This window comes from Dromiciops gliroides, chromosome 5, assembly GCF_019393635.1.
Source record: "Dromiciops gliroides isolate mDroGli1 chromosome 5, mDroGli1.pri, whole genome shotgun sequence".
Taxonomy (NCBI): Eukaryota; Metazoa; Chordata; class Mammalia; order Microbiotheria; family Microbiotheriidae; genus Dromiciops; species Dromiciops gliroides.
Window position 1 is genome coordinate 47,368,984 of NC_057865.1, and position 15,852 is coordinate 47,384,835.

Here is a 15,852-nt window from a genome sequence, read left to right on the forward strand (position 1 = left end):
GAGAGATGGTTCTGAAACAACTGACCGGTTCCTCCGACTTTTTAACATTTATAAAGTCGCCTTTTTACAGATGTCTTCTGTACTCACCATGTCATGAGTACATCAATTACAAATTAATTATAGAAAATTCATCAAGGTTCAGCTAGTGGTTTTGTATTCATTTAAAATCAGTAAAAACGGAATTCATTTCAAAATTCTGCAATTGAACTCTCTACTAATTAGGGAGGCCTCACTCCCACCCCAGCTAATGCAAGTAATGGGGGTTTTATTGAATTCATTTTAGGGTGTCTGGAACTGTAATTCACTTAGTGTGGGAAACTTTCCCTCCTAATGCAGATGGGTACCTTCTGTGCCACTAACAGTCTTTAAGAGCTAAGCTCTTCATATTGTGTTCGCAGGTTGTTTAATTAAATGGTTTAGACTTGTTCCAGTTCATTTGTCCTCACTTTTCTCTACACAGTTTCAAATAGTGCTTCTTGCCTTGGAAACCAAAGATGGCTTTGGTGGCTTTTTTTTTTTTTTAAGGCTAGGCATGCCTTTTAAAATCAGGGCTCCCAAGTTGGTGTGCACATGTTTCCCGCGAAGACTCACTTGCTACAGTAGAGACTGGCTTCTTTGCATGTTTGGGTTCACTTTCACACTCCTGTTTATTCACTGTTCGTCGTTTGACCTAAAATGGTCCTCTGATCTTCCCAGGCTGCATCCTCTCCTCCCTCCCTCCCTCCGCCCCTCCAGGGTTTCAGCAGTTAACACTATTTGTATGTGCCTAAGGTCTCTGCTGCCAATTTCTCTGGGACCATTTCAAATGTTTCTCAAAAGCAAAAACTGCTAGCCATCATCGGGCCTGCTTCTGTTTGCCATATGGCACTCTGCAGAGACCAGACTAGGTGGTCCTGAGGAAGATGTTTGCCAGTTCTTAATATTCTACAATCCTGTGCCCGCTGCTTCCCTTCCAATCACCAAAACTGGTGTATGTTATGTATGGGGGAGGGGAAAGGAAGGAAGGAAGGAAGAAAAGAAAAGAAGGAAGGAGGGAAGAAAGAAAAAGACAAGAAAGAGAAGGGCATACATAGAAGGAAAGAAAAAAGACAAAGGGGGAAGAAAAGAAAAAAGGAGGAAGAAATAAAGGAAAGAAGAGATATAGATAGGAAGAGAATAGATAGGAATGAAAAAAGACACCAAAAAAAAAAAAAAAAAGAGGAGGGAAGGCAAGTTTTTATTAAGCAGCCACTGTGGACAAAGCACCATGCTAATAAGTATTGGAGATGTAAATAGAAACTATTGCAGCTCTGGGAAGCTACATATCTGTGTATTGGGGATGGGAGATTGGAAATGTGCACAGGGAGGGTGAGGGATAAGAGTTGGTTTGATCCAATTAGAGATGAGCCCCAGGATTAGTCCATCATGGGGGTGCAGCCCATCTTTCCACCCCCTAATTGGTTCAGCACAGACCCCTGGTTGACATTTGGCTGTTTTCCCCTTTGGAGACCCCTTTCTAGACTATAAGTTGCAGAACCATCATAGATGTGCTTTGATAGAAGATGTTTCCTACATTGATAAATTACGGCTGTGAATGATATAAGAGAGATCACTTGATTTGCTCAGGTCACATAATGACTGTCTAGGGTTAGAGCTGAGCCTTGACCTCAGTTTTTCCAATTCCAGGTTCAGCAATTTGGTCATATTTGGGTATGTACATGTATACCTAGGCATTGAGGTGTCACAAAAAGAGCTGTGGACTTGGAGGTAAGAGGCCATCACAACCCCTCTTTGGCTGACTTTCCCTGTCAGTAAAATGGCAGTCAGTTTGAGGTTCATTGGCAGTTATTGAGTACAGCAGTTATAGTTAGGAAGACCAGAGTTCAAATCCAGCCTCGGACACTTACTAGCTATGTGACCCTGGGCAAGTCATTGAAAATCTCTGAACCTCCATTGCCTCATCTGTAGTGTCATTTGTAGATATTCACCCCATTGTTTTATAAAAAGAAATGTGAAATTGACTTCTCTGATGGCTGGGCTGTCTGCTTTATGCCAGGCTCCACATGGGGCCCCCCAGATCACTGGAATAGAAACTGGAGCCAAGAAGACCTGAGCAAGTCACTTAGCCTCTGCTTCCATTTCTTCATCTCTGAGATAAAGTTTCCAAGAGCACATACCTCCCAGGGTTGTCATGAGATTAAACGATACAATATTTGCAAAGCGCTTTATAAACCTATTGCTTATTATCATTATTGTAAACCTATTGATTATTTTATTGTGGATTATTTTTAGGACATGATGTTTCAGCTGCTCCGAGGTCTGGATTTTCTTCATTCGCACCGAGTAGTACACCGGGATCTGAAACCACAGAATATTCTTGTCACCAGCAATGGACAGATTAAACTGGCTGATTTTGGCCTTGCACGGATCTACAGTTTTCAAATGGCTCTAACCTCAGTGGTAAGTGAGAAGGTGCTACTTTTTGGTGGGGAGGATGTGCATTTGTTTGTGCTCAATCTTCTGGAAATTTTTATTTTCCTACTATTAACCCTACTGATGGACATCAAGGGGATCTCCATCTTTACCAACATTTCTAAGCCTTCCTTACCATATGTTTGTATTCGTGTGTGTGTGTGTGTGTGTGTGTGTGTGTGTGTGTGTGTGTGTGTGTGTGTGTGTGTGTGTGTGTGAGAGAGAGAGAGAGAGAGAATATTTCTTTCCAGTGGAATGGAAGCTCTGTCGGGGCAAGAACTGTTTTGATTTTTAATCTATGTAACATCAGCACCTCTTGGAACATAGCCAGCACTTACTTAATAAGTGTATTTTGAGTGAGTGAATTCATTCGTTCATTCAGGGATGGTTGGTGAACGGAGGTGATCAAATGTCAGTGCAGATAGGTGAATATCCAGGTATGTAGCAGGCGCAACACACTGCAAAAACTGCCTGTTGCTTCTTATGCACTAAGGAGAAATCAGAAGTTTCTAAATGTTCTCCTGGCAGCCACAGCTGTTTTCAGGTCCCCTTTCTAACCATTCTGTCACGGATGGGGAAGAAGGGACATGATCAGTATGGCCTGTTGGAGACTTAAAGTGGCAAAGCTTAAAAAGGAAGATGGAAATGCTGACTTTAGGAACCAAAAACTATTCATCTCTGGCTGTGGAGTTCCATTCAGAAGACCAAATCTTAAAGGCAAAAGTACTTGGTTGAGCCCACACTGCCTGCCTTGCTGAGGGAAGACTTCCATCCACCCAGAATGGAAAGGATATACCTGAAGGTCCCACTTTGTATTAAGGTGGGTAGTTAAGGAAGGCTGCTTGTCATTCCAAAATCTTGGGGGTGCCTCTCTTTCTCACAGGAGCTCAGGATTCTCATGAAATATAAAAGTGGGAGCCAATTGCCCCTTCTCTTAAAAGACAAAGCTCTGCATTTATGCCTAGTGAACCTTTGCATGAGGGGGAATAAAAAGGACTAAGTCTGGGAGATAGTGAGGTTTTCACCTTTCCTCCAAAGGTACCCTGTTTCTAGAGAAGTACAAAAATCATCTCCCACCATATTACTTCTTTCTTCTGATACAATAAGAACAGTAATGATAATAATGACAGTAACAATAATAATGATAGTAGTGAGATTAATAATATTGTAACAGCAATAATGACAGACAGTAACAATAACAATAATGATGATATAGCTAGCATTTATGTAACACCTTCTTATAGAATTTATATAATGCTTTGCAAAACACTTTATATCTTATCTTCATCGGATCACTCCTTGATGGCAGGGATTGTCTTTTGCCTCTTTTTGTATCCCCAATGCTTAGCATAGTTGCTGGCACCTAGTAGGTACTTAATAAATGCTTATAGATTTGACTGATTGGGACTGATCTTCACAACAACCTTTTTAAGTTGGTGGTATTATCTCAATTTTACAGAGAGGTCTGAGGCCAAAACTATTCAAGCAACTTGCCCAGAGTCACATAGCTAGGAATTGTATGAAGTAGGATTTGAACTCAGGTTTTCCTGACTCTAAACCCTAGATTCTAAACAATGTGCCACCAAGCTAAGAATTTTGTTGGTGGTGGTGTTCGGTTGTTTCAATCATGTCAGACTCTCTGTGACCCCATTTGGGATTTTCTTGGCAGAGATACTGGAGTGGCTTATCATTTCCTTCTCTGGCTCAAGTGAGGCAAACAGGATTAAGTGACTTGCCCAGGGTCACATAGCTTGTAAGTGTCTGAGGCCAGATTTGAATTCAGGTCTTCATGACTCCAGGCTCAGTGCTCTATTCACTGTACCACCTAGCTGCCAAACTAAGAATTAGGGGATAGTATTAACAGCTAGAATTTGTAAAGTAGTACGGTGACTGCTTTACATATGTTATCTCATTAGATTCTCACACTGACCCTATGCAATAGATACTGTTACTATTTCCATCTCACAGATGGTAAAACTGAGGCTGAAAGTCTTTGAACAGCTTGCTGCCAGTCTGGAGTAGAAGGACTCCTCGGGGAAGGAGCAGCGCCTTGACACAGTTGGCTGCTGCATATGGGAAATCTACCAGCATTTGCTCTTCCAACTTGCTGTTTCCCCAGGCACAAAGGAATTTCCAAGGTAGATTCCTGGGGATGTTTAACCGTTATTTACAGATCAACCCTGATTGAACCATACGCACACTCTTCCAGCACCTGTGTAAGGAAAACAAGGCATAGGAAAAGTCCAGCTGCTGACCAGGGCAAGCCAGCGAAGGGCTTCTGAAAATAACAGCGCTGGAAAAGACTAGGTCTGCTTGTTTCCTTCACTGGGAAGGGTGAGGTAAGCTTTAGGCTTCCCTAGGAAGCGGTCTTGCAAGTGTTGTTCCCTGCCCTTGGGAGAAGTTTGAATAGGTTTTATGATAACAGAGATACATAGAGAGGGCAAGAGGAAGGGGCTGGGCTGGTTACATAATGTCCAAGCTGAGTAGATGGAGCCCAGCTATCCGATCCTCTAATTTAATTCCAAAAAATGGACCCCAAATTTACACGAACACAATGCCCATTGGCGAGGCCGGGAATTCTGGCTGGTTTTTATTTTTGTTATGTTTTTTTTAATAATTAAATTTGAGGAATAATAGCAAGGCCAGCCAGCGTGTAGGATCAATTAGCATTCTCTTCTGTGCTGAAAATTGATATGGTCAGACAGGAAAATACAAAGAGATTGCTTCACATGCAAAGGAATAGAGAGAGGCAGGCATAGATACCTAGTTTTTCACAGTGTCTTTGCCAGATGCCAGGATATTCAGGTGGTATGATTCCAAAAAGTCTAGAATCTGGGAGAAGTCAGTGCATTTGTAACAATTCAATCTCTGTCTGAAATAATGCCCCGTTGAAGTTAGATGGGAGTACCCAGAGATGCTTCTTGCTAATTTCTCTATTTCAGGGATCTGTAATTATGTCATCTTTCCACCCATGGAGATCTCAGCCACTTTATAAAATAGTAGATGGAGGGGCAGCTAGGTGGCACAGTGGATAAAGCATCGGCCCTGGATTTCAGGAGGACCTGAGTTCAAATGTGTCCTCAGACACTTGACACTTACTAGCTGTGTGACCCTGGGCAAGTCACTTAAGCATCATTGCCCTGCAAACAAACAAACAAACAAATAAAATAGCAGATTGTCTTCAAGGGCCACTTTAGCTAAAACAATTCATGATCCTCCAGCCAACTGGTGATGAACCTCTCTAAGCTCAGCTAGGTTAGTCCTCAGGCAGCTGACATATAGTCCATCACTGGATGCCGACTCAAAGTTTCTATATCTCCAAAGGACCTGCCAGAGCTCACGTCCCATTGAAGAGTTTAAGAAGCCTCTCAAGAACAAGGCATCAGAGAAGCACCTCATGGAAGGGGGGGGGGGGGGAATAAAATTCTATGAAATGTAAAAAAATCTATGAAAATCTAGAAATAATTTAGAAATTCAAATAATCTAGAAAATTCTGTGAAATGTAAAATCTGTGAAAATCTAGAAATAACTTAGAAATTCAAATAATCTAGAAAAATCTGTGAAAATCTAGAAATAATTTAGAAATTCAAATAATCTAGGAAAGTCTGTGAAATTTAGATTTTTTTTTTTTTGCCCTGGAGTGGGAGAAGGTACAAATCTAATTTTTTTTTTTCTTGTGAGTAAGGGGAAGAATGGACATTTATTAATGTGCTGATACGGATGTATATATGCCCACTAGAAAAGTCTTGTTACCAAAGTGATCGCTTTTCATAGCTTTTCTTTTCACATTATAACAGTATCCGTTTGGAGGGCAGAATCGGTATGTGGTCATGATAGAACCAGAAAGTGCTGGGTTCACGTTTTTGCCTCTGACACGTTATAGCTTTGTGATCTTGGATGAGTCTCTCAGCATCTCATCCACATGATGCCTACCAGTCGGCTCTGCATAAATGGGGAAGCCCGACAGGTAGGGTCGGGCCATTAAAGTGAGAGAAGTGCTTTAGGCAGTCCTCCGACACTGTAAATTGCAGAGGAGGTGCCAACCTGCTTTAGTAGAGGGAGTTTCCTTACCTGACACTGTTCTGCAAGAGAAAATTCAACCAAGTTCCATTTTCTCACATTTGCTTTCGGGACATCATGCTCGAACTTAGTAACAAGGGGGTAGACAATAAAATGATACGTACTCAATGTTTTCTTTATTTAAAGCAAATTAGTAATAGAAGTAAAAGCAGCTGACTTTTTAATCTTACTCACCTTGAGGAAAGGTAATAGTATGATGGAATACCTTGAGATCAGGAACTGTTTGGCAATGGTTCCATATTTCTGGTGTCATTTGTAGAGGGAGTTTCCTTAAAGAGTTACCATCAATATTAAAATCACAGGTCTAGGGGCAGCTAAGTGGCGCAGTGGATAAAGCACCAGCCCTGGATTCAGGAGTACCTGAGTTCAAATCCAACCTCAGACACTTGACACTTACTAGCTGTGTGACCCTGGGCAAGTCACTTAACCCCCAATGCCCCGCCCCCCCCCCAAATCACAGTTCTAATCCCTTCCCCTGTCTTCAGTGCTTAGTGCAATGCCCTACAAATAGTAGGAATTTTATAAGTGCTTATTGAATGACTGCATAAATGAATTATCTTGAAATGCTGAAATTAATCACTATTAATATTAATGGAAAAAATGTTGGTGCTTTGATTTTCTCCCCTTTACCAATACAGAGGTGTACTTTCTGTGCAACTTATACTCTGAAAAGTTGAGACTTGCCTAGGACCCCTGGACAATTATATGTCATAGGCAAGATTTGAACCCCAGTCTAATTGGTTCCAAGGCTTGATCATCCTGTTATCTCATCATGAAGATATTTTACTTTTTTCTCTCATTTTAATGGCCCTACCCTACCTGTAAGACTTCCCCATTTATGCACAGCCAATTGATAGTAGCATGTGGATTCATTCAAACATGTAACTTGGGTTCCAAGTGTCTTCTGTATTCCTTATTCTTGACTCTCCTAAAGGTTTACATCCTGACAGGACTTGATAGCCTCAGGGTACAAATTGAAACATAGTTTTGGACATAACCAATGTGAGAATTTGTTTTTCTGAATGTATCTTTGTTTAGAAGTTTTCTTTTTCTTTCTTTTTTTCTCAATGCAAGGAGAACAGAAAGGAAGAAGAAAAAATCGATTTTTGTTCATCGAAAAAAAATTTTTTAAAGTTTTTATGAACACTGATCTCCCTAGATCTGTTGGATTGGGGGGGGTAGAAAATAATAATTCATATTGAAGTAGCAGTTTCCTCACAATCCTGTGAAGTAAAATATAAAATGAGACCCTTTCACATTCAAGAGAATCCCACTGTCCAGTAGCTGAAGTGTCTGAGCCAGAATACAGACCCAGGTTTCCTTACCCTTTAGTCCAATTGATCCCCCCCATACCATGCCTCCTTTCTTAACCTTGTACCCAAGCTTCCTTTTGATCTACTCTTCCTTTCATCCTCTATCTTGGCCCCAAACAGAATGTTAGGAGTCAAATATATGAATTGAATGTCTCAGATTCAAGCAGAAAGTAATGGTTCTGAAGCAATGCAATGTGTTTGAAACTTGACGACTTATTTGAAGACAAAGCTATTTTTTGCCCCCAGAGTCTTTGGGGTTTGGCAAGCAAAAGAAATGAGATCAGATTATTCAACTCTGGGATAATTGACAGCCCTCCAAATAAAAGAAGAACCAATTTCATTTCATCCTATAGTTTATTTATTTTTTTTTTTAGTGAGGCAATTGGGGTTAAGTGACTTGCCCAGGGTCACACAGCTAGTAAGTGTTAAGTGTCTGAGGCCAGATTTGAACTCACATCCTCCTGACTCCAGGGCTGGTGCTCTATCCACTGCGCCACTTAGCGGCCCCAAGTTTATTTTTTTAAAATAATGTTTGGTAACACATTGGTTACGTGAATGCATATGAAAAGAATACTAAAAGGCAGCCAAACTCAGCTTAAATATAATGACCAGTCATGATCCTGGAGAACAGCTGATGAAATAAGCCCCTTTTTGTGATGGAGATAGAGGACTACAGGTGCTGAATGCCGCGTGCACTCTAAGACAAGTTTGCTTGATTCTTTTTCAATGGAAGATCTTGCTTGAGTTATATCAAAAAATAACTAGTATAAAAAATAAAAGACACTGACAAAACTTTAAAATATATGTGTATGTCCGTGAATGTGTAAATAACAATAACATGTATCCAAGTAACTACTTTCTGACAAAGTTAAATCTTTTTCAGAGGGTATTATTTTCCTAGGAAATGATGAGGAGCATGAATTCATGTCCGTTTATAGATGGCCAAAATGGAAAGATTTTAAAATTGTGACATGAATAAGGGTCCTCACACAGTCAGGAATGCATTTAGTAGGTCTAGGGAAGAGGAGGAAGAGGACAAGGAGAAGAAGAAATAATCAAGAAAATGTTATCCTCATTTTACCAATAGAGTAACTGAGGTTGAATGATTTGCCCATACGCATGTAGCTAGTGTCATACTACAGTATTCAAACTCACCTCTCCCAGCTTCCTTTAGTGTTTTTTGCCTCTCTCCAAAATGCTACATGCCTTCTTTTTATGCAGTAAAATCTCTATTATCCAAAGCTGACAGGAAATCAACTCTTCTTCGATGAAAGAGTTTTCTGTCCAGCTGAGGATTGGACCTTTGTCATACCAAACTTTTTTTAAAAAAAACAGATTTTTGATAGAAATATTTCTAAAATATCTATTCTGTGCAGCCTTGTCTCCTCAAGAAAAGTATATATGATTTAACTTTTCCTTGACAACTCATGGTCATCGTGAACTTTAGTCATTGGTTTTGCCCCAGATCGAGCTCTTGTTGTAAATGTTAATGCTCTGAGTTGCTTTCCCATTTTCCAGCCTGAAAGGAAGAAATGTCCCTTCTTGTTTCTAGAGTTAATCTCTCTATTCACATCCTCAATCTCCTTTCCTCCTGCCTTCTCTAAAAAGTTGCCACCAATCTAATTTAGGCCTCCATTTCCTCTTACCTTCTTGTCTTGTCCCTATAGTCTCTTCCTGAATCCTGTTTTTCCTTTCTCCATCCTATCCACACATCCACATACTGCTAATAGATTAAGTTTTTGAAAGCATAGCTCCGATAATGTTCTCCTTTCCCTTGAAAAAATCTTTCAGTAACTCTGCAGGCTCCTGAATAAAGTCTGTCTTCCTTAGCCTGGTGTTTAATCCCTCTCACACTGTTTATTTTTCGTTTACTCTCTCCCATCCAGACCAGGCTTCTTTTGGTTCCCCAACTTTAGCCTTTCCTTTCTAGTCTCTGTTCTCCCATACCTAAGAAGTTTTCTTCCTCCACGCTTCCCCTTCAGTTTCTGATTGGTAATATCTTGCCCATCCTTCAAGACTCACTTCAGGGGCTACCTTCTCCATAAAGCCTTCCCAGTTTCCACAGCTTAAAAATATTCTCTCTTTCCTCAGATAATTAATAATCCTTCGTCCCTCTCCTATGCATTTATAATATTTCTGTATCTTCACATTCTTCCTGGTTTATCCATGAAAAGGTTCACCATTTATGGACATCATGAGCCAATCAAAAGATCCTTCCTCTCCTTCTGCCCCGTGAATTGACCAGTAGTCACGGTGCAACAGGTGTAATGTGAAGATGTTTGTCTTCTCATCCATGTTTTCCTTATAGCTGGATTTTTGGGAACTGCTTCCTGACCGGGGCGGGGGGTCAGTAATAAACTGGGGCAGGGGAAGAAGATTTCAAGATTTAGAAGAATAGAGTGGATAGAAGGCTGAACTCAGGGTAATGAATATAAACAAAAGTGTATACATGAACATCAGTGAGTGAGAGGATAGTGTTGCTTTATTACAAATTTTTTTTATTTAAAATTTGTGGAATAGCTTTGTGGGGTGTAGCTGGGATACTGAGCAATTATGGAGAAACATTTTTTCTGTCCTCCATAATAAAAAAATTTTAAAAAAATCTCTTTGCCTCACTAAAAATCCACACTTTGTATTCGACTCAAAACTTCTCCTTCTTCAGTCATTGCCTCTTTTAATATAATGTCGTTTCAGATATTGAGATATTCTTCAAGCTTAATGCATTTCACCCGTTGTAACTTACACCTAATATAGTACCTAATGGATCTGGCTTTGCCCCATGTCAGCTCTCTAAAACTATGAAAAATGAACTTCTCTGACCTTTTTTGGCATATTGAGCTTGTAGTGTTCTGAAGAACTGAGGGAGTCTGGAATGTATCCTCCTAAACATGTCTCAGGGAGGTTCTTTCCATTGCACAGAAACGCTACAGAATATTAACTCATGCTGTTAAAGATATCCTGGCCACCCCAGAAAATATTGTGAAGGGAAGATAGTTTTCAATATGATGAGTTACAGAAGTGAGTAACATCATGAAAAATTGCAGTGTCTACCATGTCTATGATTAGAGTTAGAATCAATCACATTTTAGACTCTTGAACATATTTCCTCTTAGAGGCTTGCAGGTTGCTTTTTGTCTTTAAAGATAAGTGGGGGCTGGGGAAGAGGGAGACGCAAGCAGCTCAGACCAGCAGCAATTTCAGCAGCAGCTGAGTAGTTCTGTGTTCTTTCTGCACAGCCAGAATGGGGCACGTAGAAAAATTAAGTTTTTAATGGATTGATTGATTATGGTGTTGAGGATTGACTGTTTTTGCCTTTCTTTGTATCTCTTGCAATTAGCACAGTTGCTGGCACATCATAGGTGCTTAATAAACACTTCTTCCCTTCACTTAGCCAATCTCCATCCTTGACACTACTAACCTGTGGCTTTGATGGAGGTACAGTTATTCTGATTTGTCACCAACATCATGAGCAGGTTTCCACATGCACTCTCTTGTAGATACAAAGCTTTTGTGAATTTGTTGTTTGAATCAGGATACTTGTTGTTGTTGTTGTTGTTGTTTTGTTTTTGCGGGGCAATGGGGGTTAAGTGACTTGCCCAGGGTCACATAGCTAGTAAGTGTCAAGTGTCTGAGGCCGGATTTGAACTCAGGTACTCCTGAATCCAGGGCCGGTGCTTTATCCACTGTGCCACCTAGCTGCCTCTAAATCAGGATACTTTTAAAACCTTAGAATTTTCTAACTGAAAGAAGAATTAGTGACTGGTTAAAATCCTTATTTTATAGATGCCCAGATGAAGAAACAATCCTAAGGTCACCAATAGCTCCTTGATGGAAGTCAGTTTGGAAGTTTAGCACTTCTAAATTTCAGTCCTATCATCTCTGTGACCCCAAACTGATTCCATTTAGCCTTTAGAATGTAACCACCCCAAGGGCCAGAGCTATCTCTTTTCTGGCTGCTACCTGTTACTTAAGAAATGAGTTTTGGGGCAGCTAGGTGGTGTTGTGGATAGAGCACTGGCCTTGGATTCAGGAAGACCTGAGTTCAAATCTGGCCTCAGACACTTAACACTTACTAGCTGTGTGACCCTGGGCAAGTCATTTAACCCCAATTGCCTCACCAAAAAAAATTTTTTAAATTAAAAAAAAGAAATGAATGTTGATTGATTTGGGGTCTGAATTGATCATTTTTTGAAGTGTGATCTGTAATCTTATACAATAAATAGCTCTTTTAATGTATAGATTTCATTAGAAACTCCAAGTATCAGTGATGTTTTCATTCTCTTGAGAAGTGTACTATCTTTACCACAATTTGGGATAAAATTTCATTATTGATTGTCTTAGCCACTTCTGTTATTCTTGGAATAGCTCATATGCATGTCACTCTCCAAGTATGGAGTTTTTCCTTCTAACAACCCTGTGAAGTAGGTATTGAGATCACCATTTTGCTGATGAGGAAACTGGAGGTTTAAGGAAGGTAAACGTCAGGCCCATAATTGCACAGTTAGAGATACCCATTTAATTCAACAAATATTTACTAGTCACTCATCCAAAATGGCTGAGAAGCAATAGGACCAGCTTCCAGGGATACCCTTCCTACCTGGCTTCCTCTCTGGGCTAGCTTATTAGGGACCCTGAGCAAATGACCAAATATTTCAGGCTGTTTCCCCATGCAAGGGGAGTTCATGATAACACCTGCCTTACAGGGTTGCTGTGAAGGCTACATGAGATAATATTTGTAAAACATTTTGCAAACCTTAAAAGTCTTATATAAATACTAATTCATAGGAGATGCAACATGCAAATAACTGTATAAACAAGATAACACAGGATAAACTGGGGGATGGTCTCAGGGAAGACACTAAGATTAAGGAAGTCTGAGTAAACAGAAGGTAGCACTTTAGCTGAGACTTGAAGGAAGCCGGGGAAGGCAGGAGTTGTTCTGGGCAAGGGTATAGCCAGTGGATGTAGAAGTTAAGAGATTGAGTATCAAATACAAGGGGACCCAGTGTCATTGGATGAAAGGTCTTTGCAGGGACTATAAGGTATAAAAGGACCTGAAAGTAGGAAGGGAGGGCTGTAAAAACTAAACAGGATTTTATGTTTGATCCTGCCCGTCCTCCGGGCCGCTCACTACCTGTCCCATCTCTGTGTCCTTTAGACCCCTGAGCCTTGCCCTCTCTTACAACACCTTTGCCACTTTGGGACCTCTCCAACCACCTTTTATGGGTTGTTTCTCCTACTTAGGATGTGAGTTCCTTGAGAGGAGAAACTGACTCGTTTGTCTATTTATATTCTTGGCCCTTAGCACAGGATGGATCCTGGGCCTATTCTTCAAGGCCAGACTGTGCAATTGGTCACTCTTCCCCCATTGGTATTGTTTGGAATGTGACTTATTTCTGTCTTTTCTGTGATATCTTTGGTGGCTCATTACTTTGATGATCGTTCAACTTAAATTTAAGTGATTTAATCCTATTCTGCAAACATTTATGCATGCTTCTGGAAACACAAACACAAACAGACCTTCCACTCAAGGAAATTGTTTTCTACTGGGTAGGGGAGAGGACTGAATATAGTATGAACACGAGTGAATATGATACAAGGTAAACTGAGGTAGGACAAGACAACAAGTTCATAGAAAAACAGAGACAGCTTAAATGTAAAGTGCATAACACAAATACGTATGAGGTAGTTTGGAAGGAAGGAAACTAGGAGCTGGGGACACCATCTGGAAGATGGTGCCTGTGTTATAAAGAGAGAAGGATTCTGTGAGGCAGCGCCAAAGTGGGGAGTGCATGCTGGCTTAAAGGCATGGACATGGGACATGCAATGTTGTATATAAGGAGCAGGGAGAAAGCCAGTTTGGCTAGATCACAGAGTATGGGGGAATTAGAGTAATATACATTGAAGCTGTTGAAGTAGATTAGGGCCAGAGCTAAACAGAGGAGTTTATTTTTTATTCTAGGGGCTATTGGGAACTGCTGGAGTTGGTTGAGTAGGGGAGTCCCATGATCTCAAGGAAATTTGTCCTGAATTCCTTCGGTCATAGTGTGTAGGATGGGTTGTGAGAGGGAATTAGGGGGACCTCAGAGAACCAGTGGAGGAGATGGATGGGAAATAAAGCTAGCTGGTTCAGTGGTTAGAGTGCCAGGCCTGGAATCAGGAAGACCTGAGTTTAGATCCAACCTCAGACACTTAATAGCTGAGTGACCCTGGGCAAGCTGCTTAAACTTCCATTTCCTCATCTGTGAAATGGGGGGTAATGATACCACCTAATTTAATTTCATCAAATGAAGACTAGTAAAGTGTTTGACACAGTGCCTGGGAAATAGAACATATACATACATACATGTATGCACACATACACACATTATACATGTACATATGTAAATGTTAGCTAGTAGAAGTAGTAGCAGCGGTGGTGGTGGTGGTGCTAGGTTGGAGCCACGTTGTAGAGAGGCTTAAATGCCAGGCTGATGAGTGTGTTTTATCCCAGAAGACTACATTTAAAAAAAAAAAAAAGCATGGAGGAGCAATGTGAAAATTAGGAGAGTTGAAAAGGTGCTGGCTTTGAAGGCAGAGGACCTGTTTGAACTTGCATCCCTGCCTCATAATGACTGTTTGACCTTCCCACAAGACTCTGACCTCTCCAGGCCTCAGTTTCTTCACCAGTCAAATGAGGGAACCAGCCCAGATGGCTGTGGACATCCCTTCTAGCCCCAAAGCTGCAGTTCTACTTGAAGATGTGGTTGGGATCACTGTGAATGGAGCAAGCCAAAGTAAAATACACTCGTCAAAGCACGGCATAATTAGAGCATCCTCCTTTCTCAGCACACCTCATTCTGAGCATCACTACGATCGATCACAGACTTAGAACTGAAAGGGATCTTAAGGTCATCTGGTCCAACCCCCCCCCATTTTGCAGATGATTACACTTGAGGGTTCAAGCGACATCCCCAAGGCCACAGAGGCAATAATTGGCTGAGACAAGATTCAAACCGCAGTCTTCTGTAGACTTTCTCCACTGCACCATGGCCAATTGCATTGTGAATGTGGGCCTTATGTGATTGTGTCCTTGGAATGGTGCTGAATTGGTTATTTCCAAGTGATAGGGCGAAGCAGGACCAGAAGTTGGCCGAACAATGTCATCCTTTACTAGAGAAAATAAATTGTTTATGCTTGTTTTCCTCTTCGGGCATGTTATATTTACTATGGAGACCTGGCAGGACTTGCGACTCTCCTTGGGCAGCGTGCTCGCTCCCACAGAAGCCTCCTCACTGTTGCCAGCACATACTGAATAAATCAGGCCAAGAGCCTTACGGGTGAATATAATGGAAAAACCCCACCACCCCAGCCTTCTCATCCTCTCTGGGGAAAGCCAGGGAACACCTATCCAGCCGGAAAGACTCCTGAAATTCCCTGCCCATTTAGCCCCTCCATGTTATGACTCAACCAGTTCTGTTTGGTTAAAATTTTGTTGTTGCCAATACCCATTTCCTAGTTAACAATGGGGTGTTTGTGTTAGTTTCATTTTCACTTTCACCGATAAGGGAAGTGGGACACAGTGGGGGCAATGCAAAGAGCTGGGAACAGAGCATGTTGGGCTTTTTTGTTTTTCGGGGGTTTTTTGTTGTTTGTATTCGAGATTCCCAGGGTTGGGTGGGTACATGGGCCCTGGCCGGAGCCAAAACAAACAGAAAAAACCATCCAGATTCTCAGTTGGACATTCTCAGTAGTAATAAAAATACATCTTGTCTTCCCATCAGATATGCTCACTGGGCCCCAGTGGCAAAGGAACACACTGATAACCATTGTGGACATTTCTCCCCAGTCTGAATGTCCTGAATTCTACCTTTTATAGAAGGTGGTGCAGATGCGTGGAATTCCACCATATTTATTTGTGGATTTAATCAGAAGACAGCTTGCCACGTCCTAAAAGACAGTCATCGTGGACTCACCTAATTCTAGCTCTTCTTATAAGTGGTCACTGTGGCAGATTAGTTCTGGGTGA

At 41.1% G+C, this 15,852-nt stretch overlaps 1 protein-coding gene across 2 annotated transcripts in view; it reads left to right on the forward strand.

The window, feature by feature from the left end:
- Positions 1 to 15,852, forward strand: part of CDK6 (cyclin dependent kinase 6) — a 272,271-nt gene that overhangs the window by 115,427 nt on the left and 140,992 nt on the right. For both annotated transcript variants that reach the window (XM_043968766.1, XM_043968767.1), the window contains exon 3: positions 2,272 to 2,439. In XM_043968766.1, coding sequence (XP_043824701.1) covers positions 2,272 to 2,439 — 168 coding nt within the window. The remainder of the gene's footprint in view (positions 1 to 2,271; positions 2,440 to 15,852) is intronic.